Source organism: Zea mays, chromosome 3, assembly GCF_902167145.1.
Source record: "Zea mays cultivar B73 chromosome 3, Zm-B73-REFERENCE-NAM-5.0, whole genome shotgun sequence".
Classification (NCBI taxonomy): domain Eukaryota; kingdom Viridiplantae; phylum Streptophyta; class Magnoliopsida; order Poales; family Poaceae; genus Zea; species Zea mays.
Window position 1 is genome coordinate 176,102,832 of NC_050098.1, and position 24,734 is coordinate 176,127,565.

A 24,734-nucleotide genomic window follows, 5' to 3' on the forward strand; every position below is an offset into this window, starting at 1 on the left:
GGTCCAAGGGTTATACATCGTGGGCCAGGCAGCCCCGCCGGTGCCGAGGGCAGAAGGGCGCGGGCCGGATGCAGAGGCGCCGCCGCCAGCCGAGGGCCCTGCGCTGCCGGAACGGCCACTGTGGTTGCGACGGCGGCGGTTCTTGGAGCTGCCACCAGAGCCAGCATGGGGCGGGGTGGAGTGCCCCGCGATGAGGGCAGAGGGCGCTGCCGCAGTGGTTGCGGCGAGGACCGTCGGAGGAGCGGCAAGCGACGTTGGCGCCGTGGTGAGTTCCTCCAACAGCAGCTCGGAGCGGATCTCGACGAAGGAGGGGAAAGGCCGCTGGCGCTTGAGGAGGAGGCGGAGAGAGCTGAACCGGTCGGAGAGGCCGCAGAGAACATTCATGGCGAGGGCGCGGTCGGTGACGGTCTCGCCGAGCTCGGTGAGCGAATCCGCCAAGGTCTTCATCCGACGGCAGTAGTCGGAGACGGAGAGGGCGCCTTGCTGAAGAGTGCGAAACTCAGTATCCACGAGAAGGACACGAGTTTCACGGTTGCCGGTGAACTGTTGCTCCAGAGCGATCCAGGCGCCGCGGGCAGAGGGAGTCCGTGTTGTGACGATCTCGTAGAGGTCGCCGGTGACGGAGCCATAGAGCCACGACAAGACATGGAGGTCCATTCGCACCCAGTGCGGGACAACATGAAACGAGGCATCGCATAGGACGTGGTCAGCAAGCGCATACTTGCCGAGGGCGAGGAGCATGAGGCGGCGCCACTTGGAGAAGGAAGGCGTGGCGAGGTCGAGGACGACCGGGACGAGGGCGCGGATATTGAGGATACCGAGAGCCTGCGTATGGAGAGCAGCGACAGCGGTGGCGTCACCAGTGGGTGGAGCAGCGTCGTCGTCCACGGCGCCGTCGAAGGCGCCGTCAGCAGCGGCATCAGCTTCCTCAAGCTGGCGACGTGCGTCAGCGAGGTCACGCTCGTGACGAGCGATGGCGTCCTGGAGCTTCTGGCGAACAGCAGCCGCGGCGGCGACCGTGGTGCTGTCCGGGACGAGTGGGAGCATTCCTGCTGCTGCTGCAGGTGACGTGGTGCTAGCATCAACGACATCAGAGGTCATGGGAACTTCGGTAGCCATGGAAGGAGAGCGGAAGCGAGGAGAGGAAAGAACTAATCTGATACCATGAAGACAGATATGTGGGAGAATAGTACTGCTTGATTGAATCATGCGTACAGGTTACATTTATATAGGCAAAGCCTCATCCCGGTTTATAGAAATAGAACCCGAGAGGGCAACCAAATCAATCACCAAATCAATCACACGAGATTACAGGACTCATTGATGGAAGGTGAGATCTCCTGTCTAACAAAAAGAATAAGTAGGTTATAAAAAAATAAGTAGGTTACATCATTAAGAAAACAGGAACCTGATGAAAAAGTTAACTTGTCTATGGTGGTGAAAGCTCAGAGACTGCATCGGGAATCCAGATTCGACATCGATAACACAATATCCACGCTTTAGAAAAGGTATCCAATAATTGAAAGACCAACCAACCTGCTTCCTCTCATCTTCCACGACCTATGAACAGGGTGCGGCTAGAGCTTCGAGATGCTGGAGTTGATCAAAGCATTTTGAGCTCTGTGCCGGCTGGTCCATGGAAGAATAAGATAGACACCATGCGGCCACTCCACTGCCACTCCTCACGGAACAACAGCAGAGCAGCAGGTGGACCATGGTCGGCACGATCGCTTGCTCTTGCTCTTGCTTTGCTGCCACTGCTCTCCCTGCTCTCTCCCACCGGCTGTGCGAGCAGCACGGAGCAGGACGGGGTCTCCCTCCTCAAGTTTTTGTTTCTCCAGGGGCTCTCGCAGGACTCTGGCCTCGCCACTTCTTGGAGGAACGACACAGACTAGTGCACGTGGAAGGGCATCACTTGCGACGCCGACGGCGCTGTCACAGAAGTCTCGCTGGCTTCCCTGGGCCTCGAGGGCCGCATCTTGCCGGCGCTCGGTGAGATGCCTAGCCTGCTGCGCCTCAACCTGTCGCTCAACTCCCTCTCCGGCGGCCTCCCCGCGGAGCTACTGCTGTCCAGAAGCGTACTCGTCCTCGACGTCAGCTTCAAGAACCTGAACGGTGATCTCCCCGAGCTACCATCTACGTCCGCCGGACAGGGACGACAGCCTATCAAGTTACTCAACGTCTCAACTCTCAAGCAACCAGCTCAGAGGCAAATCCCGCCGCTCACACTGGCGGGCATGACCAACCTCGTCGCTCTCAACGTGAGCAACAACAGCCTCACCGGAGAGATCCCCAGCACCATCTGCGCCAGAACGCCGTTCCTGTCGGCGCTCGACCTCAGCTTCAACCAGCTCAACGGAAGCGTGCCCATGGACCTCGGTCGTTGCTCCGCGCTACGAGTGCTCAAGGCCAACCACAATGAACTCCACGGGACTCTACCGGACGAGCTCCACGACGTGACCTCTCTCGAGCACATCTCCTTCCCAAACAACAGTCTGCAGGGAGCGCTCAGCGCCGAGCGTCTAGCCGAGCTCAGGAGTCTGGTCGTCCTCGACCTCGCGGAGAACAAACTCATCACGGGCGGCATCTCAGACTCTATCGGGCGACTCGAGAGGCTGGAGGAGCTTCGCCTAGAGCACAACAGCATGTCCGGCGAGCTGCCAGCTGCCACCGGGTCTGAGCAGGTGCTCGAGTCTCAGAACCGCCATTCTCCGGAGCAACGGTTTCCATGGAGACCTGAACAACGTCGACTTCTCCTCCTTGCCCAGGCTAAAAGTTCTAGATTTCATGGACAACAACTTCACCGGCATAGTCCCTGGGAGCCTGTACTCGTGCAACGGCCTCATCGCGCTCCGACTGTCCTCCAACGGCTTTCACCGCCAGCTCTCCGGGGATCGGCAGGCTCAAGTCGCTCAGGTTCCTGTCCCTGACAAACAACTCGTTCACGAACGTCACGAACGCGCTCCAGGTCCTCAAGAGCGTTCCGAGCCTCACGACTCTGCTGATCGGCGTCAACTTCAGAGGCGAGGCGATGCCGAAGGACGAGACGAACGACGGCTATCGGAGCCTCCAGGTCCTGTCCCTGGCGGACTGCTCGCTGTCAGGAGAAATCCCTCGCTGGGTGTCAGGGCTCGAGAACCTGCGAGAGCTGTTCCTGTCCAGCAACCGGCTCACCGGCCCGATCCCGGCCTGGGTCAGCGGCCTGAGCCTCCTGTTCGTTCTGGACGTGTCCAACAACAGCCTCGCGGGGGAGATCCCAACAGCGCTGGCGGGTCTACCGATGTTGAGGTCCGAGACGACCGTGGGCGACCACGGTGGGTCTTCGAGCCAGGCCACGTTCCCGTTTCCCGTCTACATGGCCGCGTCGCTCCAGTACCACAGGGCGAACTACTGCCCTAAGCTGCTGAACCTCGGCGACAACAGGCTCACCGGCGCGGTGCCGCCGGAGATCGGCCGCCTGAAGGGACTCACGCAGCTCAACCTGAGCTTGAACAGCCTGCGCGGGGAGGTTTCGCAGGCCGTCGGCAACCTCATGAACCTGGAGGTGCTGGACCTGTCCAGCAACCGCCTGACGGGCGAGATCCTCAGGGCGCTGGAGAGCCTCCGCTTCCTCTCCTACTTCAACGTCTCCAACAACGACTTGGACGAGCCTGTTCCGGTAGGAGGCCAGTTCTGCACGTTCCCGAGCTCTAGCTTCGCGGGGAACCCGGGTATGGAGGCGGCTGCGGGAGCGGGAGCGGATCCGGCGCTAGGCGCGACTCGCGAGCGAGGATGGCATCGCAATTGGACGGTGGGGATGGACGCAATCGGACGGTCGGGATAGAGGCGGGGGCACGGTTGTGCCTGGTCTACACTATCGTCTTAAGGATTAGTAGAGATTTGCATGAATGTACAGATAAAATCTCCAAGGAGCATCAGTTTTCTTTGGTCTTCCGGAGTTATCTGAATACACGAGTCCTGTAATTAATTTAGTAGTATTATTTCGACAAGGTTATTATTTTTTCTAAAGAGTGAGAATATACTTTGGGAGACTAAGATTGAGGCTTGTGTATTAGTTGGTGTCTAACCTGATGGTGATGGATAAATGTCACGGGCTGACTCTTTACATGAACTCCTGTTTCCCGTAATCATTACCTCTTTATTTTGTATGTTGTATTAGTACTTAGTATAGTAGGTAATCTTAGATATGTTAGAGTTTTAAAACTTCGTCTGTAGATTTTTCTTCATTTACTATGTTCAAGATCTTATGACTGCTCAGTAATGATGTTGTTGTTGTTAGATTCTATGGTGCTTAGTGTCGGGTACCATAATTAGGGGTACCCCCAACACTCCTAAACTCGGCTGGTAATCACCATCAGCACAAGCTGCAGAGACTGATGGACGCAATTCAGGTCAAGGCTCCGTCCACTCAAGGGACGCGATCTCGCATCGCTCGAGCCCAGCCTCGGGCAGGAACAGTAGACCTAGGCGGATTCACGCCTCGCCCGAGGGCCTCCTCAAGCAACGGGCGCACCCTCGACTCGCCCGAGGCCCAGCTCGGGCAGGCTTCGCAGTGAAGCAACCTTGGCCAGATCGCCTCGCCAACCAACCGTATCGCAGGAGCATTCAATGCGAGGATCGCCTGACACCTTATCCTGACGCACGTTCCTCAGTTGGCAGGGCCGAAGTGACCGCAGTCACTTCGCCCTGTTGGAACTTGCTCTCTGTTGCAAGGGGATCCAACGGGGGTGAATAGTGACGTTAACAGGGTTCTCGCGCAAGATGGTGACTGACCTGACAGGAAAACAGTGCCGCCTGTCCCGCTCCGACTGCTGTGCCACCCGCCAGGGCAAGGCTGACAACAGCTAAGTCCAGCCTCAGGCGCAATAGGAGGTCTCCGCCTCGCCCGACCTCAAGGCTCGGCCCCCGCCTCGGCCTCGGAAGATGGTCTCCGCCTCGCTCGACCCCAGGGCTCGGCCTCAACCTCGACCTCGGAGGATGGTCTCCGCCTCGCCCGACCCTAGGGCTTGGCCTCAACCTCGACCTCGGAGGATGATCTTCGCCTCGCCCGACCCCAGGGCTCGGCCTGAACCTCGACCTCGGAGGAGTCTCCGCCTCGTCCGATCTTGGGCTCGGACCGACCATGACACAAGGGGGATCATCATTACCCTACCCCTAGCTAGCTCAGGCTACGGGGAACAAGACCCGCGTCCCATCTGGCTCGCCCCGGTAAACAAGTAATGATGGCACCCCGCGTGCGCCCATGACGACGGCGGTTCTTAGCTCCCTACGGAAGCAAGGAGACGTCAGCAAGGTCCCGGCAGCCCCGACAACTGTGCTTCTACAGGGCTCAAGCGCTCCTCCGACGGCCACGACATCGCATGCACAGGGCTCTAGCACCTCTCTGACAGCCACGTTGGCATGTACATAGGGCTCTGGCTCCTCTCTGCGGACACGTTAGCATATTACTACACCCCCATTGTACACCTGGACCCTCTCCTTACATCTATAAAAGGAAGGTCCAGGGCCCTCATACGAGGAGGGTGGTCGCGCGGGAGGACGGACTGACGAACAAGCTCTCTCTCTCTCCCCCCCTCGCGAACGCTTGTAACCCCCTACTGCAAGTGCATCCGCCTGGGCGCAGGATAACACGAGCCGCGGTTCTCTCCCCCCTCTCGCGCCGACCCATCTGGGCTGGGACACGCAGCGACAATTTACTCGTCGGTCCAGGGACCCCCCGGGGTCGAAACGCCGACACCTAGGATCGATTTATAAGCCACTAAAATATCAATCTGTGTCTAAAATAACTCGATAATGAGTAGATCTAATCTACTGAGGGGTATAGGTATACATATCGTCGTTGTTGTTCCTAGCCATCATCACGACGGCGTCTTGCAGCGAAGACCCGCCTCCTCCTCATTCTCGATCTCCCTGCATGTGGCGAGGAGATTGGTTCCCGTCGTTGATCGGGGTGGATCAGCTCCTTCAGTGTCGCCTGCAGGAGGAATCTCAGATCCCGATGGGATGATGGTGATCTGAGACATAGTCACAGCGATTCCAGTCACTCCGAGTGCCTAGGGGATCGGTTCCTCTTGGTATATCGATTAGGGTTTTGTGGTCGAATGATTAGCTTTGGCTAAACTCGTTGATCCCCTTAATCTATTTATATGGCGTCGTGTGATCAAGATCTTTAACCAACGGTTACGATGCCCCCGATTAGGGACGCGATTAAACGGTCAGGATTAACCCTACCCTGGTTATTATTAACTGGCTAGTGTACAGTACACATCCTAACCTAACAGTGGTTTCCATACTGCAGCTAATCATGGTCGGTCACCGGAGTAGTAGTCCTTGGCATAAGACCATTACTTATTGAAGGCATGACAAGGTGATGATCGTCTTCGAGCCCAAATCCAAGTGCTGCACTGACCTCCGCATCCGCTCCCTGCACCTATCTCTCCCCGTCACCTTCAAGTTCAGCAAGTTGTGTGGCGCGCCGCTCTCATCGGTGTCCCTATGTGTCGTGCTCTGCCCTTAGGTGCAGAGCGTCGTCGTCCTTCCCACGCATCTGGAACACCGGCTCCATGCCTCCATAACACCCAAATCAGCTAGCTCTAGGACATGAAGCCGCGCTCTCTGCCACGTGGGCTCCAAATCCACCCCACCCGCACTGAATATTCTCGAAAATTTTGTAGTGGATCATGACTCGTTACAGATGTGTTAATTGAGGACTGCAAGGAGTGCTTCAGCAGGTCCCTGTTTGTCGTCGAGGAGTTTGGGGGCAATGGCTACAACGCGCCGCTATTCTCCGATGTCCCAATTTCTGACGCCAAGACTTTTCCTATATATGAAAGCCGGTCCGAAACGGCTGCTCTCGCGTGTCCACGTCGGCTCAAAATTTCTCAGACGTTGGATTTCCTATCAACGACCACAACACTACGGCACGATCTTCTTTAGGGGCATCACGAACCTCTTTAGTTCTCAACGCCCCTCGAACCTTCTTGCCGGTACTTTCTCCTTCCTTGCCTCCTTTTTCCCTGTGCTGCAAGTCCTCTTCGTCCTCGCTCTCCCCGTCGTTTCGTCGTCCTCTCCGCCGCCTCGCACAGGTAGATAACCGCAGCGGTGGCGGCTCGGCTGCACGCCCTGTACACCCCAGCAACAAAAGTCGGCGGCTGCTCGCGTGGAGTAAGACGGCCCACCTGGCGCGCTTGAGGATGGTCCGCCATCAGGCTGCCGGTGGATGGACTACCACCGCCGAGGGCCAGTGCGTCCGCATCAAGCGTCTCGTGGAGGAGAATGGCGGGCGGGCGCGAAATCAGAAGTGGTAGCTGCTACAGCAGCCTTCTCTTCCTCTTTACACGCGTGTTCCTGACGTCGAGAGAGACGACTCGGTCAAGTTCGGAGACAACGATAGTGGGGAAAGTCGGCCCTCCGTGTCCCCTCTTCACGTGCGCGGTCCACAAACTTCATCTCCCTGTTTCCCCATAGGTACGACCATCCTCTTCCACCGCATTTTTCTTGAATCTCAAATTCCTTGCTGTTAGGTTTGCTCCTTTCCTGCCAGTTCGTGTGCGCCGATGCGATTATAGCGGGTCGATGAGTAACCGTCGCAACCTTTGTCTTGAGAAATTTGCAGGGCACAGGTCCCGCCATGGGGAAACTGTTGTTACCTTATCGCAATCTGTGGGGCGGTCCGCACGGGACGGTCACGGGGGATGTCCAGATGTTTCTCCTCTCTCCTCCATGCACCCTCCTGCCTCCCTCTCACTTTTTCGTCCTCAATTGCGGTCCCTGTCGGTTATAGGTTGAAGTTGGAGCATATGCTGAGGACCGTGAGGGCATCAGTTACGGATTGGAGTTGCATCGTATGATGAGGACATCTACCATGGGGGTTGTTTCTCATCCCTCTCCTGTGCCCCCTCCCTCAGACCCTCACGCTTCTTCGTACTTAGGTTGCAGCCCCTGCTGGTGATGGACGCCCCCAAGTTCCTCCATAGAAGACGACGAAAGGCCGCTCCCCTCCCGCTTTCAGATGCAACAATGCAAAAGGGGATTCACCCTTTAATTTTCTGCTCCTCTCCCCAAACCCAACCCGCCTACCCCACTATCCAGTTGCAGTCCAACTTCCCTGTCTTTTCTTTGCTATGCTTGCGACCACATCTCCTTGATGTATTCCTTTCTCTAGGCGGAATTCATGGCACCTTTCCTTTTTTTATTGAGCCGGTGGATTGGAGCTGAGAGTGTGCTAGTGCATGCACGTATTTGGAACACAATATACAATATGTTGCTATATATAATAATTAAACATATGCACACATACCAACTAATTAAACTGAATGGTTAGCTGTTATATTTACTCTGATGTAATATATAAATCTATTAATGTTTAACTAGCTATACCAAATGTAGCATCATACATGATTAGATATTATATTTACTCTGATGTGATATATAAATCTATTAATGTATAATTGGCTATATCAAATATGGCATCATACATAATTTCATTAATACACATGTGTTGACGTATAATATAAAAAAATGTTTACGTATATTAATAGGCACTTGCTAATCTGTCTGTTTCTAATATTGCAAGATGCCCGAGCGCTTGGGACTATTGCAAATTCCTTTTCGTCAGACATCGGCTGAAGGTTAATATTACGTCTTCATCCGTTCCGTGAGGCTGAAGTGAGCATTTATTAAAGATGGGTGTTTTTCAGGTAAGTTGTCTCAAGCTACTGTTGTGCGCTAGTATACCGCAGTTGAGTCATCCCGCAAAAAGGAAGATCTGTCTTGAAGCTTATAGCGCAATTAATTAATTCACCAACAATGGCATTCCCATAATCCCATACATTTGTGAGTCATGCATAAGACCTACTGGAAATTGGCTCAATCAGTCTGAATGTGCTACTGTGTTTTCTGTTTTATACCTGGACTTCTAAGGTTAGCATCCACATCATATGTTACAAGTACAATTTTTCGCATCTCTCTTAGTTGCAACCTTTCCCCTCTGTCAATTCATCCTATGTTGAGTTTATTAGTGACTTCATTGGTGGTGAACTATAACAGGCGTTGAAGACTTATATTTTGGCTTCAGTGCTTTGATGGTTCCATGTGGCAGGTGGACGAGGAGATTGCAATGTTCTGCCCCATGATATGTCGGGAAATTGTGAAAAATTACACAGGGTCATCCAAAAAATCGTACTACAAAACACCTAGGAGACAATAAACACCGGTAATGTTTCTGTACCGTATTTTTTGTAAGGCATTTTTGTACCTATATATTGGCGTTGGTGTTGCAGTACCAGTATGTACTTATGACTTGACATTAGTCCTATAGCCCACGTTTTGATTCGTTCAACCTGTGCTAGCCTTCGGGGTTGGGCTACAAGTTTAATGGTTGAATCTATGCATAGTTTATGGCCTAATCTCATGCAAGTGGTTTTGGTGCTTTAGTGACATTTCATTTTTATGATAATTGGCTCTATGCTTTCAATAAGGAAGACAGAAAAATGTCACCGGGTAAATCTTACTAGACAACCTCACTTTATCTAGGACCCACATCCATGTGTAACCATGACAAGCCTAGAAATAAAAAGGGATATTTTTTCTGTCACTGATGATAAAGTTTGTTCTGTTCAAGTCCAACTGTGTCATTCATCACAAAATTTGAAAGGGGTACATGTATAAAAAATGTATCCTACCAATAACGTATGACATAGTATCATTCATATACTGGGATCCATTTGTAGAAAAAATATGTTTATTTGCATGTACCACATAGAACACTTTTCAAATATATATTACAATGTATTTTATAAAACAAGAAAATAAATTTGCATAACAAATGATGGGCAAATAACAATTTTCTGCTACTGAGTAGCCATGGAGGAAATCCTAACCTTCCAGACTCAACTTTGATACTCTACACACATCCTCCATTTCCCACCTTTCTTTTTCACAAGCACAGGGTTGGCTAGCCATTCAGGATGGAATACCTCTTTTATGAACCCTACAGCCATCAGCTTGTGGATCTCCTCGCCTATGGCTCTGTGCTTTTCTTCGTCGAATCGGCGCAAGGGCTGCTTCACGGGTCGGGCTCTAGCTCGGATATCCAGCGAGTGCTCGGCGACATCCCTCGGTATGCCGGGCATGTCCGAGGGACTCCATGCAAACACCTCGGCGTTTGCACAGAGAACGTCGACGAGCACTGCTTCCTGTTTGGGGTCGAGCTCGGAGCCGATTCGGACTTGCTTGCAGGCGTCGTTGCTGGGGTCGAGGGGGACGGACTTAATCGCCTCCGCTGGTTCGAAGTTGCCGGCGTGGCGCTTCGCATCAGGCACCTCCTTGGAGAGGCACCCCAGGTCGGCGATGAGGGCCTCGGATTCGGCGAGGGCCTCAGCATACTCCACGCACTCCATGTCGCATTCGTACATGTGTCGGTACGTGGATCCGACGGTGATGACCCCATTGGGGCCCGACATCTTGAACTTGAGGTAGGTGTAGTTGGGGACGACCATGAACTTAGCGTAGCATGGTCCCCCCAGCACTGCATGGTAGGTTCCTCGGAACCCGACCACCTCGAACGTGAGGATTTCCTTTCGGAAGTTGGAGGGAGTCCCAAAGCAGACGGGCAGATCGAGTTGTCCAAGGGGCTGGACGCGCTTCCCGGGGATGATCCCGTGAAAGGGCGCCACACCGGCCCGGATCGTGGACAGATCGATTCTGCCTTGTCGCCCTCCTTCTTATTGTTGTCCTGGCCTTTGCCACCTTCCGCCGGGGGCCCGACCTTATGGAAGTAGCGTCGAAGCATGACACATTCCTCAAGGGTGTGCTTGACGGGACCTGGTGATAGGGACACGACTCCTTGAGCATCTTGTCGAATAGGTTGGCCCCTCCGGGAGGCTTCCGAGGGTTCCTGTGCTCGGCGGTGGCAACAAGGTCTGCGTCGGCGGCGTCGCGTTTCGCTTGCGACTTCTTCTTGGCCTTTTTTTCGTGCCGCGCTGGGTGGACGCCTCGGGGACGTCCTCCTGTTGGCGTCCCTGAGACTGCTTGTCCTTACGGAAGATGGCTTCGACCGCCTCCTAACCAGAGGCAAATTTGGTGGTGATGTCCATCAACTCGCTCGCCTTGGTGGGAGTCTTGCGACCCAGCTTGCTCACCAGGTCGTGGCAATTGGTGCCGGCGAGGAACGCGCCGATGACATCTGAGTCGGTGATGTTGGGCAGCTCGGTGCGCTGCTTCGAAAATCGCCGGATGTAGTCTCGTAGGGATTCCCCTGGCTGCTGGCGGCAGCTTCGGAGATCCCAAGAGTTCCCAAGGCGCACGTATGTGCCCTGGAAGTTTCCAGCGAAGGCTTTGACTAGGTCGTCCCAGTTGGAGATCTGCGCAGGAGGCAGATGCTCTAGCCAGGCTCGGGCGGCGTCGGAGAGGAACAGGGGGAGGTTGCGGATGATGAGGTTGTCATCGTCCGTTCCACCCAGCTGGCAGGCCAGCCGGTAGTCCGCAAGCCACAGTTTCGGCCTTGTTTCCCCTGAGTACTTAGTGATGGTAGTCGGGGCTCGGAACCGGGTCGGGAACGACGCTCGTCGTATGGCCCGGCTGAAAGCTTGCGGACCGGGTGGTTCGGGCGAGGGACTCCGATCCTCGCCGCTGTCGTAGCGTCCCCCAAGCTTGGGGTGGTAGCCTCGGCGCACCTTCTCGTCGAGGTGGGCTCGACGATCGCGGCGGTGGTGCTCGTTGCCGAGGCGACCCGGGGCTGCAGGCGTTGCGTCCCGCGTGCGCCCGGTGTGGACCGAGGCTTCCCGCATGAATCGGGAAGTCGCAGCGCGATGCTCCGGGGGTACCCTTGCCTTCGGGAGGCAGAGCTCTCGGCCCGTCGGACCGCGGCATCCTCCAGGAGATTCTTGAGTTCTCCCTGGATACGCCGCCCCTCGGTGGTGGATGGCTCCGGCATCGCTCGGAGTAGAATTCCGCTGCAGCCAGGTTCTGGCCAACTCCACTGGAGGCCAGGGGCAGCCTTGCCCTGGCATCGTCAGCGATGCAGTGCTGGACGTCCTGGGCCTGATGTAACACCCTGAATTTGGGGGTATAAAATTTCTTTGCTCATATTCACAAATTCAGGTGTTACTTCCTTTTCTCATCCTTCCTCATTCTTTTCTTTCTCATTTCTATAGGAGATAAGTGCTTATTTTATTTGTAATTATAGTTTATTATGTTAAACCCTAAGGGAGTATGAATTGTTGCATCATGTTGAACCCTAGATTTCACTTTTGCTTGGTGCATAATGCTTGGAAGGTTTGGTTTGAATTTGTGGCTTGTTTGAATTTGAATCAAATAGGGAAAGTAAAAAGAAAAGGGAAAAACAATTCAGAATAAAAGAAAAAGGCAAAGCAGCCCACGTCCCCGCCCCCCTCGGCCTTTCGGCCCAGTCGGCCCACCTCGCGCGCGCGCCTCCCCCCCCTCTCTCCTCTCTCTGCGCAGCGGGCCCGGCCTGTCGGCGCGGCCGCCTTCCGCGCACCCGCCTCTCTCTCTCTGCTCGCCCGGCCCCACCTGTCGGCGCTGCCGCTTCCCCCGCGCGTGCGCCCGCTCCCTCGCTCTCTCTCTCTGCCCGTGGGCCCGGCCCGTCAGCCCCGCTTCCCTCGCGCCCGCACCCGCTTTCTTCTCTCTCTCTGCGCCGCGGGCCCGGCTTGTCAGCTTCTCCGTCTTCGCGTAACCGCCGCCGTGCGTGCCGCGGTCTCCGCGCCCACGTCGCGCGTGGGGCTCGCCCCACCTCGCCCTCGGCCACTTGAGCCCCGAGCCTTGCTCGCCATCTCCCGCTCCCTCATTTGCGCACCAACCGGCCCCCCTCTTCCACCTCCCCCTCGCTGTGCGCACGCCAGAGCGCCGCCGCCGTAAACCCCGCCGTTCCGAGCTCGGTTCCCGGCCGCCGTTGGAGCTCCGCCGTGTCCATTGCCACGGTGAGCTTCGCCCCGACGTCCGCAACCCGGAACGCGCATCAATCTCCCCTTCCCCTCCCTAGTTCTCTCTGCCCGCGCTCACCCGCCGTCCGCCGTGCAGCCGCCACCGTCGACCCGGGTCACCGTCGCGTCTCCGTCGCCGCCGAGGAGTCCCCGGAGCCCGCCTTGAGGTAAGGGACCTCTCCCGCCCCTATCGCCCCTTGTTTTGCTCTCTGCCGCGTGTAATTCCTCGCCGGAGTAAAGTAACCCCGCCGCCGAGCCGCTCCGCCGCGAACCGCCCCCCTCCGGTGCCTCTGCCCCGACCCAGACCCCACCAACGGATTCCCCGTGCCCTCCCTAACCTCCCCGGCCACTCGGATCGCCCCAAGGACCCGCAGGGCCCCCGCGCCCCTCGTCTCCGGCGAGCCCCTCCGCCGCGGGGACGAGCGCCGCCGCCCCTGCTAGCCGTAGGAGAGACCCAGGCTGCCCACCCGATCCCCGCCGTTCATCCCAGATCGGGCGGCCCTGATTCAACTCGCCCGGACCTAATCCTGGCCGTCCGCCGGAGATCCAGCGGCCCAGGCCCACTGCCCCCTCACCCCGTCTCCCTGCCCGTTGGGCCCCGCCTGTCAGCCCGCCCGCGCGCTCGCTTTGCCCGCCGGCCCCACTTGTCAGCTCGCCCGCGCGCGCGCTGCCCGCCCGGCCCCGCCTGTCAGCCGCTCACGCCGCCGCGCGCCCGCGCGCCCGCCGCGGGATCTAATCCTGGCCGTCGATCTGAGATCCAACGGCTGTAAGCGCCCGATACCCCTTCGCCCGCGCATTTTCTTAAAGAACCCCCTGTTTTCTGGAAATTGCGCCCGCCGTCCCTGGTTTCTCGCAGTTAGGTCCTCGGACCTTTTATTTAATTCAAAATAGGTCCTTAGAGTATAATTTTAACCCCTAAACTTGTAAAATCCATAACTTTGTCATATGAACTCCAAATTGGGTGCTTCAAATTGCAAAATGTTCATAATACTATTATCTATCTGTTTATGCAAAGTTTCCCTGCTGTTTCCATGTCCCAATTAATGGTTAATCATTAGGATAAAGTTAATGTTATGGGAACCCTATTGGAGATAAATAAAAGATGGTAGACTTTAATAAAAGTTGGAGCACTTAAGTTTATGGATTTAAACACTTAAGTTTAGTAACTTAAAACCATGTAATAATTTAATCCCACCACTGACTTGAACCTGATTAGTGGATAATGAATCACTTTGTACAGTCCTCTACCCCAGACCTAGGGAACACCAGAATGCCTACCCCTTTTCAAACTATGAACTTGTGATCTCTCTGCTGCATATGTTTGGCATGTTGCTTTTGTTTGTTATCTTCCCAAGTGCATAGTGTGAATGATTACTTTACGTAGACAACGAGCAGTCTGTGTTTCCCGAGGAGGTTGCAGAGGAAGTCCCTGATCAGCAGTTTGGTGAAGGCAAGTGTCCTCTGTCCCACTATGTCCTATTCATTTATAACTTACTACCCCACATTACTTACTTGAAACCTAAGGATTGACTAGCTTTACACTTTACTTTGTCCTTGATGACCTTATGGGCTAGTATGGTTAGCACTCTGCTATTGCTTTAACATAATCAATGAACATGATGTGACTATTTATGATACTGTTATCCTGATGATGTTGATGATCTTGTGATACTCTAGGGGGCTCAGGCTGTTTCCTGAGTACCTCTCCGTAAGGACTGGTTCGTTGAGAGACCACCCGGGATAACAGTGCAACCATGAGGGTGAAATGGGATGTCCTTAGCTGATTAATTAGATGAACTAGAGGTGTAGTTGCTTAGCCGTCGTGCCGTCAATGGGGTCCAGGCACAGTGCTTGCTCTGCCGAGGCTGAGTGCCGAGGTTCTTTCATTTTGCTCTTTGTTAGTCACTCTCCTGCGGGGAGGGGTACTGTGTTTATCAAACTGGAGAAACCTAACGGGCAGCTATGATCTCTAGGGAATCTTTGTAAAAGCTACGTAGTGATGCCCTGCCGGACCACCTAGGTAGTGGTCAATGGGGATTAGCTCTCCCCGGGTAGAAAGGGAATCATGACTCATGGGTAAAGTGTGCAACCTCTGCAGAGGGTAGTGAAACTGATATATCAGCCGTGCTCACGGTTAAGAGCAGCCTTGGGATCCTCTTTGATTAGAGATACAGATGGTTCGAGAGACAAGGATTATGTTATGGTTTTGGTTCGACGATGATGATAATGTTCCTCAATGAGGAAATGGTTTACGGGTTGGTTAATGCTAAAATCTGGCTTCTACTAATGATAAATACCTGACCAACTAAAAGCAACTGCTTGAGCCTAACCCCACATAAAGCTAGTCCACCTCAGCCAAACGGGACATTTGCTGAGTACGTTGATGTGTACTCATCCTTGCTTTACCACAAAACACCAGGTTGTCCACATTGCAACCACTGCTCAGGAGAAGGCGAAGTCGTGGAAGGAGACTTCCAGGAGTTCCAAGACTACGATGAATTCTAGGTGTGGGTTGGCGGCAACCCCCAGTCAGCTGCCTGTGAAGGCCTTATCTTTACTACGTTTCGCTTAGCACTTTGATTTACTTGTTAAGACAATGACTATGTGGATGTCTATGACTCTATGATGTAATAAGTACTCTTTTATGTTATTATTCGAGCATTGTGTGATGATGTTCATTTATGTAATCGCTGTGTACGTGAGTTCTGATCCTGGCACGTACATAGTTCGCATTCGGTTTGCCTTCTAAAACCGGGTGTGACATAAGTGGTATCAAAGCCAGGTTGACTGTAGGACCGCTGACCTAGAGTAGCACTGGTCGTATTAAGGACTATTGACCTTCCCTCTCACCTTGACCTCTGATGTTACTTCAAAAGTCGGTCACCTCGACCAACCCTATATTTTACTATCTATCTATACAATACCTTGTTAAAATTTTTTATCTTATTCTGTCTTTGGTTTATTCACTTGTCATATTAGTTCTGCTCTTACTCTTATGCTTACGGTGTCTCTTGTAGATGGCTCGTCTTAGACACACTGCACGTAAGTCGGTGATTCCTTTCCTGCCGTCTCGACTTGCGGAGCGTCCTCTGCACCGCACCGTGTCCGGTCAGTCGAGTCACCTGGAGAGGCTGCACCACCGCCTGCGTGAGGAGCAGGAACGCCGGCGCCAGCACGGAGAGCAGCAGGGCTCTTCCTCCTCACCCCAGCAGGAGGTGGAGACCGTGAGGCCCCGTTCCTTTGTTGCCCAGCTGGAGGCACCCCTTGTACCACCGCGGGACGCCCCGACTGTTGGAGGAGCTACTGGAGGAGATCCCGACGACGACGACTCAGACCACAGCACGGAGTCCTCTGAGCCGTAGGAGGCGGAAGGATGGGTCGCCCGACCCATCACCCGTGACGCCGCTCGCGGTTGTCACTTCCACGACGCACTCGACACCTTGCTGCGCCAGGCTTTCGACCGGCACACCTGGTCGATCGAGTATCGTTGTGTAGTCTACCAGCACAGTCGCGGGAGGTACCCGGACCGCTGGGAGGCTACCTGCCTAGTTCGCCGTCCGGAGGATGACCTCCGGGGTGCGGAGGCCGTTTCGGAGCACTACTCCATCTCCGAGAGGGACACTGCAGAGGCGGCTATGCAGGATGCAGCACGACGTGCACTCTCCCAGTACTGTTCTCTGTTCGGTGGCGTGGCCGATGGTCTTAACCTTCGGTACTACCCCCGTCGCCCTACTGGCAGCACAGAGAGTGTGGTTGTCTCACCCGTTGGTGAGGCTAACCCTAGGTTGAGCAGCACAGTCAACCTAGTCGCAGTGCTTAATACTGAGCTGGACCACTCTCTGGACGAGCTAAGCAGGGCTCGAACGGAGATTGCGGAGTTGCGTGCTGAGTTGGCAGAGCGCCATCACCAGGAGGGTGGTTCCCCCGCTCCTGTTGGGACTCAGCACCCATACCGCTCACCGCCACGTGGTCACCACACTTATGGTTCCCCTGTCTGTAAGACCAGGATAGATCTGGATCCTTAGACCGTTAGCGTCGGAGTTTGTAATAATCCTTAAGTCAGATGTCTCAGTCTTAGGTAGTCAGTTTAGTTTGCTCATCAGTTGCTTCCATTTAGTTTAGTTTGCTTATCAGTTGCTTTATTGCTTGTTATGGTGAACTTGTGCTGGATTTGAATCTTTGTAATGACTGTTGCCAACCTGTGGGTTTCCCCTGCAGTTTGGCCTAGCTAGTAATATTAATGAAGTCAGTTGTTTAGTTGGGAAGCCATTTACTCTTACTTTCCTTTCTTATCTGAGAAGCTGTGTTGAATCATGAATGAGGATCAGTGAAGCTCTTTGTTCACTCAGTGTCATGAAGAATTCTGTATTCTCTTTTCTTATGCTGAAAGATTGTAAGATCAATGCTGATGTATGAATGTCTTCCACAGATGTCTGACAACAGGCGCCGATGCAACAGGCGTGCTCAGCTAGAGCAGCATGACCAGCAGGAGGAAAATCAGAGGCAGCCTCCCCCACCACCCCCGATGTCAGTGGAGCAGATGTTCCTGATGCAGACCCAGGCAGTGCAGGCCATTGGGCAGACTCTGGCAGCCATGCAGCAGGCTCAACAGCAACCCCAACCCCAATTGCAAGTGCAGATGCCTCAGATGCCACGAGATAAGCGTGGTGAGTTCATGAGAGGGCACCCTCCTACCTTTGCCCATTCTGCTGACCCCATGGATGCAGAAGACTGGCTGCGCGCAGTGGAAAGGGAACTGCGCACCGCCCAATGTGACGACAGGGAGAAGGTTCTGTATGGTCCCCGCCAGCTAAGGGGAGCAGCCCAGTCCTGGTGGGAGTCCTACCTCGCCACCCATGCTAATCCCGAAGCTATCACTTGGGAGGAATTCAGCGAGAGTTTCCGTCGGTACCATGTGCCAGAGGGACTGATGATCGTGAAGAAGGAGGAGTTTCTGGCTCTGAAGCAGGGACCCCTGTCTGTTAGTGAGTATAGAGACAGGTTTCTGCAGCTATCTCGTTATGCACCCGAGGATGTCAACACTGATGCCAAGAGGCAGTACAGGTTCATGAGAGGTTTGGTGGATCCCCTGCATTACCAGCTGATGAATCACACCTTCCCCACCTTCCAGCACCTGATCGATAGGGCAGTTATGACTGAGAAGAAGCGTAAGGACATGGAAGATCGGAAGCGCAAGATGAGTGGGCCCCAATCCGGAGGTATCAGCCGTCCACGTTTCTCAGGCAGTTCATCTTAGCAAGGCAGGCCTGGTCATCCACAGGGATATCAGAATCAGAATCAGCGTCCGCATCAGCAGCAGTTTCAGAGGCAGTATCCGCAGCAGCAGCAGTATCGTCAGCACAGCCAGCAGGGAAGTAATCAGTATCAGAAGCAGAACAAGCAGGCACCTCGCCTTCCTGCCCCAGCAGCAAATCAGAGCAACCAAGCAGCCCCAGCACAAGGAGGAGGCAGAGGATGTTTCCACTGTGGAGATCAAGGCCACTGGGCGATGCAGTGCCCGAAGAAGATGGCTCAGCAGCAGACCAACCCCAATGCTCCAACAAGGCAAGGTGTACTGCAGCCGGCAGCAGGCAATCGTAACCAAGCGTACAACCGTGGAAAGGTGAACCACTTGGAGGCCGACGCAATCCAGGATGCACCAGATGTGGCAGTAGGTATGTTCTCAGTCGAATCTCATCCCGCAAAAGTGCTATTTGATACTGGTGCAACTCATTCATTTGTCACTGCAACATGGGTAGAATTGCATAACATCTCAGTAGAGGCAATGATGCCACCCATGAGGATTAATTCGGTTGGTGGCAAGGTGCAAACAGATAAAATATGTTCAAACATAATGGTGGAAATAAGGGGGATAGGATTCCCCAGTGACTTAATAGTAATAGACACCCCCGGGATAGATGTGATTCTAGGGATGAACTGGTTAATGAAGTATGAAGCAAATGTTAGTTGTGACAAGAGGACCGTAACATTGAAGTCCCCGTCAGGAGAGGAGGTAGTGGCCGAGCTATGGATGCCTAAGTCAGAAGAGGGAGTCTGCCACCAGATTTCAGTTGATAGTAAGGAGCCCAACCCGCTCGAGGCTATCAAGGTTGTGTCAGACTTTCCGGATGTGTTTCCCGAGGAGCTAACGGGCATGCCACCCGAGAGAAAAGTCGAATTTGCCATAGAGCTTATCCCTGGTACCGCCCCCATTTCCAAGAGAGCCTATCGAGTGTCTGGACCAGAATTGGTGGAACTCAAGAAGCAGATAGATGAGATGTTAGAGAAGGGTTACATTAGGCCAAGTACCTCGCCTTGGGCCGCTCCAGTGTTGTTTGTAGAGAAGAAAGATGGTACCAAAAGGATGTGCATAGACTACAGAGCCTTGAATGAAGTCACTGTCAAGAACAAGTACCCCCTGCCAAGGATAGAAGATTTGTTCGACCAGCTCAGAGGTGCCAGCGTATTCTCGAAGGTAGATCTGAGATCAGGTTACCATCAGCTCAGAATCCGACCCTCAGATATACCGAAGACGGCATTCATCACCAAGTACGGGCTATATGAGTTTACAGTTATGTCCTTTGGTTTGACAAATGCGCCAGCCTTCTTTATGTACCTGATGAACAGTGTGTTCATGGATTATCTGGACAAGTTTGTGGTAGTGTTCATCGATGACATTCTCATATACTCTCAAAGTGAGGGAGATCATGTAGAGCATTTGAAGATGGTATTGCAAAGACTTCGAGAGCATCAATTGTATGCCAAGCTGGGCAAGTGCGAGTTCTGGATTCATGAAGTCTTATTTCTGGGTCACATCATAAATCAAGATGGGTTAGCAGTGGATCCAAAGAAAGTAGCAGATATCCTGAACTGGAAAGCACCGAAGGATGTTCGTGGGATCAAGAGCTTCATTGGAATGGCTGGATATTATAGGCGTTTCATTGAAGGCTTCTCAAAGATTGCTAGACCAATGACAGCGTTGTTAGCGAAAAAAGTTGAGTTCAAGTGGACTCAAAAGTGTCAGGAAGCATTTGAAGAACTGAAGAGTAGATTGACTACAGCTCCTATGTTAGTCCTGCCTGATGTTCACAAGCCATTTTCAGTGTATTGCGATGCTTCTTACACCGGATTGGGATGTGTGCTAATGCAAGAAGGAAGAGTTGTAGCATACTCATCTCGACAGTTGAAGATCCATGAGAAAAATTATCCCACACATGACCTGGAGTTGGCAGCAGTGGTTCATGCCTTAAAGACCTGGAGACATTACCTGTATGGGCAGAAGTGTGACATCTACACAGATCATAAGAGTCTGAAGTACATATTCACCCAGTCAGAGTTAAACATGAGGCAGCGAAGATGGTTGGAATTGATCAAAGACTATGAGTTGGAGATACATTACCATCCAGGCAAAGCCAATGTTGTTGCAGATGCGCTGAGCAGGAAGAGTCAAGTTAATATGTTGGCCTCGTACCCGATGCCGTATGAGTTAGCCAAAGAGTTCGACAGACTGAGCCTCGGTTTCCTGAACAGTACGCAAGGAGTAACAGTGGAATTAGAGCCCACCCTAGAGCGGGAGATCAAAGAAGGGCAAAAGGATGATGAAAACATCAACAAGATTCGGCAGCTGATCTTAGAAGGAAGAGGCAAAGACTTTCGAGAGGATGAAGAGGGAGTAATCTGGTTCAAGGACCGATTGTGTGTTCCCGACCTCAAACCTATTCGGGAACTGATCCTCAAGGAAGCTCATGAGACGGCCTACTCCATACACCCGGGAAGCGAGAAGATGTACCAGGATTTAAAAAGAAGGTTTTGGTGGTATGGCATGAAAAGGGAGATCGCGGAATATGTCGCCATCTGTGATAGCTGTCAGAGAACCAAAGCGGAGCACCAGAGGCCTGCCGGATTGTTGCAGCCATTGCGGATTCCTCAGTGGAAGTGGGATGAGATCGGGATGGATTTTATAGTTGGCCTACCTCGCACCCGGGCCGGTTATGATTCCATCTGGGTGGTTGTGGACCGCTTAACCAAGGTGGCCCATTTCATACCTGTGAAGACAACATACACCGGAGCAACGTTAGCTGAGTTATACATGTCACGGATAGTCTGCCTTCATGGTGTGCCGAAGAAGATAGTGTCAGATCGAGGAACGCAGTTCACCTCTCATTTTTGGCAGCAGCTACAAGAAGCTTTGGGCACACATTTGAACTTCAGCTCAGCTTATCACCCGCAGACAGACGGTCAGACTGAAAGAACTAATCAAATCCTAGAAGATATGTTGAGAGCCTGTGCGTTGCAAGACAAGTCAGGATGGGACAAAAGGTTACCTTATGCAGAATTCTCCTACAACAATAGTTACCAGGCCAGCTTGAAGATGTCACCGTTTCAGGAGCTCTATGGACGGAGTTGTAGGACTCCGCTGCATTGGGACCAGCCTGGAGAGAGACAGGTGTTTGGCCCCGACATCTTGCTTGAAGCTGAAGAGAATATCAAAATGGTTCGGGAGAACCTGAAGACAGCCCAGTCAAGCAATAAATTTAGCTTCATATTTTATAGATTACGTAACTATGTGTGTATGTGCTATTGCTGCTATGAAAGAAATTAGATTCTATTATCCCTTGATACATGTAAAGAACCCTTATTCCACTTAATCATATGATCATGAACTCTCGGTATGTCAACATGATAAGGACGGACTGCCCTCTCCATCCAAAAATTATGTCCTTATGCAACAAACAGCCCTAGAAAGGAGTATACAAAGGGGGAAAAAGATAACAAACAATGTTTTGCATTCATTTTTCCTGCATGCGTGAATAGACACAAAATTGAACTCCAACTTACAATTTATGCTATTTACTATTTACCACGCGCGCATGGGCGCGCGCAATACACTAGTATATGTCAAAGCCTCAAAGGCTACAGACTTCAGAATTTCCCACGCGCAAAATCAAAAATAAATTTTCATTGCACCAATGTCCAACTATAGCAATAGTTGGAGGCTAAACAACTGCAGATAGTTTATTTTTATCATCATTGTGAGGAAGCTAAAAATATTATATTGCTTGTAGTCATATTAATTTATACCGATAAAAAAATCTACATAGATAGTTTAGGCCGAATTACATTGACAGGTTTATGATTAATTGGTCCATTAGCTAATATGACTATTAAACATTACTTCGTCCAGATTATTTTGTTACTCGCTAATTAATTGACTTGATCTGTGATTAAATGATGATATATTTTGTTCACTAAATATGATCAAGTTAAAGGGACCGAAACACTTGATCAATGTGCTAGAATTATATTTCGGTTGCGGCATTGATGTGTTGAAAAATGAAAAGGAATATATGCAAGGACCAACTAGCTACCAGCTACCAACGTTACTACTGCTACACAATGGATTCGTTGTAAAAAATTACTTGGTGTGATGGAATTAAATGGCACACAATGGTTACTGCTGAATGGGATCGATGGCTAAACGTTTCATTTATCCGTGCATATCTTAGTTTAGAAACAGCTTAGATATTGTCCATACGTCAGTTTAGAAACAATTTAGATATTGTGCATATCTCAGTTTAGAAATAGTTTAGATATTACAGAGTTGTTTGAAATTGCATAACTTATATCATGTATATTTTTCCTCCTCTATTGCTTCTCTACCTCCTGTAATCTGGTCAGTGAGCGCGCTGAGGAAGAGTCTCTGATCGATGGGACCCGTTAGTCAGTCGGAAGAGGCAGGTGCGCCAGCACTGAAAGGACCTGCCCCCGGTCAAACCCCGCGGCACCGAGCCCGGGGCTAGACAAGGCAGAGCTTGACAAGGGAGGACAGACGTGTCAGAATGAAACCACTCAAGTGGATTCCGTGCCCGGCTCCGGACTGACCTGTCATAAATGACTAGACACATAGTTATTAAGGGGGTAAGGCGAGGTGTGGCGTTTCGTCATCTTCCAAACGCCTAGGCGAATTAGGCGCGTGGCGAGGTGACGCCATATGAACATAGGCTAGACGAGGATACACACAAATACTAACACTATAGTGGCACAAAAAATAGAAGGATCGAAAAAATACGAACCTTTTTGTTGTCCAATCTTGAGATGTGCTCTCCACTCCCCCTTTTGCAGTTGTTGTTGCCCCATGTAAAATCCATCTCTCTTGGAAACAGGAAGCTATAACAGGTTATCAAAATTAAAGAATTAAATTGTTGGCTAAATAAATATTGGTTTGGCTGCTATACCTTGTCGAAAAAGCAATATGTCTTCTCTTCTTTCAACCAACAATCTACATGAACATGATAAATTGAATGACAACAATATAGCACAATATAAAACATACAAAAGACAATACATTGGTGAGAATTAAAGAGCATCAACCGGCCTATCACATCGAAGTAAATACTAGCAGTCTAGTGCAAGTCCACAACCACAACATATTAATACTAGTGTGCAACAATCTTCCTGTCTTAGACACACGACACAGTGACACATAATAGTCAGGCACCACACATAAGTGCACATCGGACAACACACAAAAGCATGAGCTCATAAACTCTGGAAGATGGTAAATTGATCAATCGAAGTCATCAAATGTGTCGAGAATGTTAGCAGCTTCCTCATTTTCTTCCCCATTGTTGGTTTCATCTAGACTGTCGTCATGGTCACTCATATCTATATCATCATATTGGTCTTGATCTTCTTCATTTCAGAACCAAAGTCATCTCCATCCACTGTTGGTGTAGAATTCCTTCCACGCTTGTTGTTCACATGTGCTCTCCTTGGAAAATTGCGGCTTAGAAGTGCTTCAGATGCACGTGTAGCTTCATCTACAAGCTCCCATGTTAGAGACCCACAAACACCTTGAGAGGGTACATGCAATGAGTCTGCCCACTCATTGTCCCAATGACCAAAGGGTCAATGTTTTTCCCTTTTTTCTCACATCTTATCTAAAATCTGGTCTTCATCTTCCGATTATATGACACAAACACAATAGAATTCCCACGTTTAACCTGAAATTTGGTCTTCTCTCATGGTAGTGGAACTTTGGAAATGCCTCGCAATGCTACCCTGTCTCGTCTCCTCGATAGAGATGAATGGAAATTCTAGACCCCTTGGCAAATAGGTAAACACGACTTGTGGGTAAAGATGCACAACCTCTACAGATTGTAAAGCTGATATATCAACTGCGCTCACGGTCATGAGCTGTTTAGACCCTCATATGATTAACTTATAGAATTAAACTTAATCTGCCATTTGCATTGCATTGTGGGATGTAACATCCCAGTTTTTACCCCAAGGTTAGAAACCCTAAAACTCCTAAACCCCCTTCTAATTATCTCTTAAGCCCCCCACCTCATAAGACTCCTCATTCATCATATGCATACACCATGGTTGTTAGTAGCACCTCACATAGAATATTTCTGACACCTAAGAAACATAGATAAATTTTTATTCAAAAGAAAAAGGAGATTAAAGAAAAAGAGAAAAAGAAATAGAAATAGAAAAAGAAAAAAAGGAAATCTCTCCCCCCTCGGCTGGGCCGGATCTAGCCCACATCTCCTCCCAGCGCGCTCGCGCTCCTCCCCTCCCTCGCGGCCCACACGACCCATCTCCCGCGCGCCCGCGCTACCCCCTCCCCCGCTGACACCCTGGCCCCACCTATCAGCCCGCGCTCCCCTCCCTCGCGACCGCCCCCTCTTCTGGCAGACCGGCCCCGCCTGTCAGCCCCTTCTCTCCCCCCCCTCGCCCGTGACCAGGCTACCGACGTGTTCGCCGCCGGCCACCGTCCGCCCCATCTCC

At 51.9% G+C, this 24,734-nt stretch overlaps 1 protein-coding gene across 1 annotated transcript; it reads left to right on the forward strand.

The window, feature by feature from the left end:
• The first annotated feature begins 1,658 nt into the window (after positions 1–1,658).
• Positions 1,659–3,823, forward strand: LOC103652366 (receptor-like protein 2). Its single transcript, XM_023302101.2, is given in 3 exon segments — positions 1,659–2,657; positions 2,659–2,882; positions 2,884–3,823. Coding segments are annotated over 3 exon segments (2,163 nt in total).
• Positions 3,824–24,734: the final 20,911 nt, after the last annotated feature.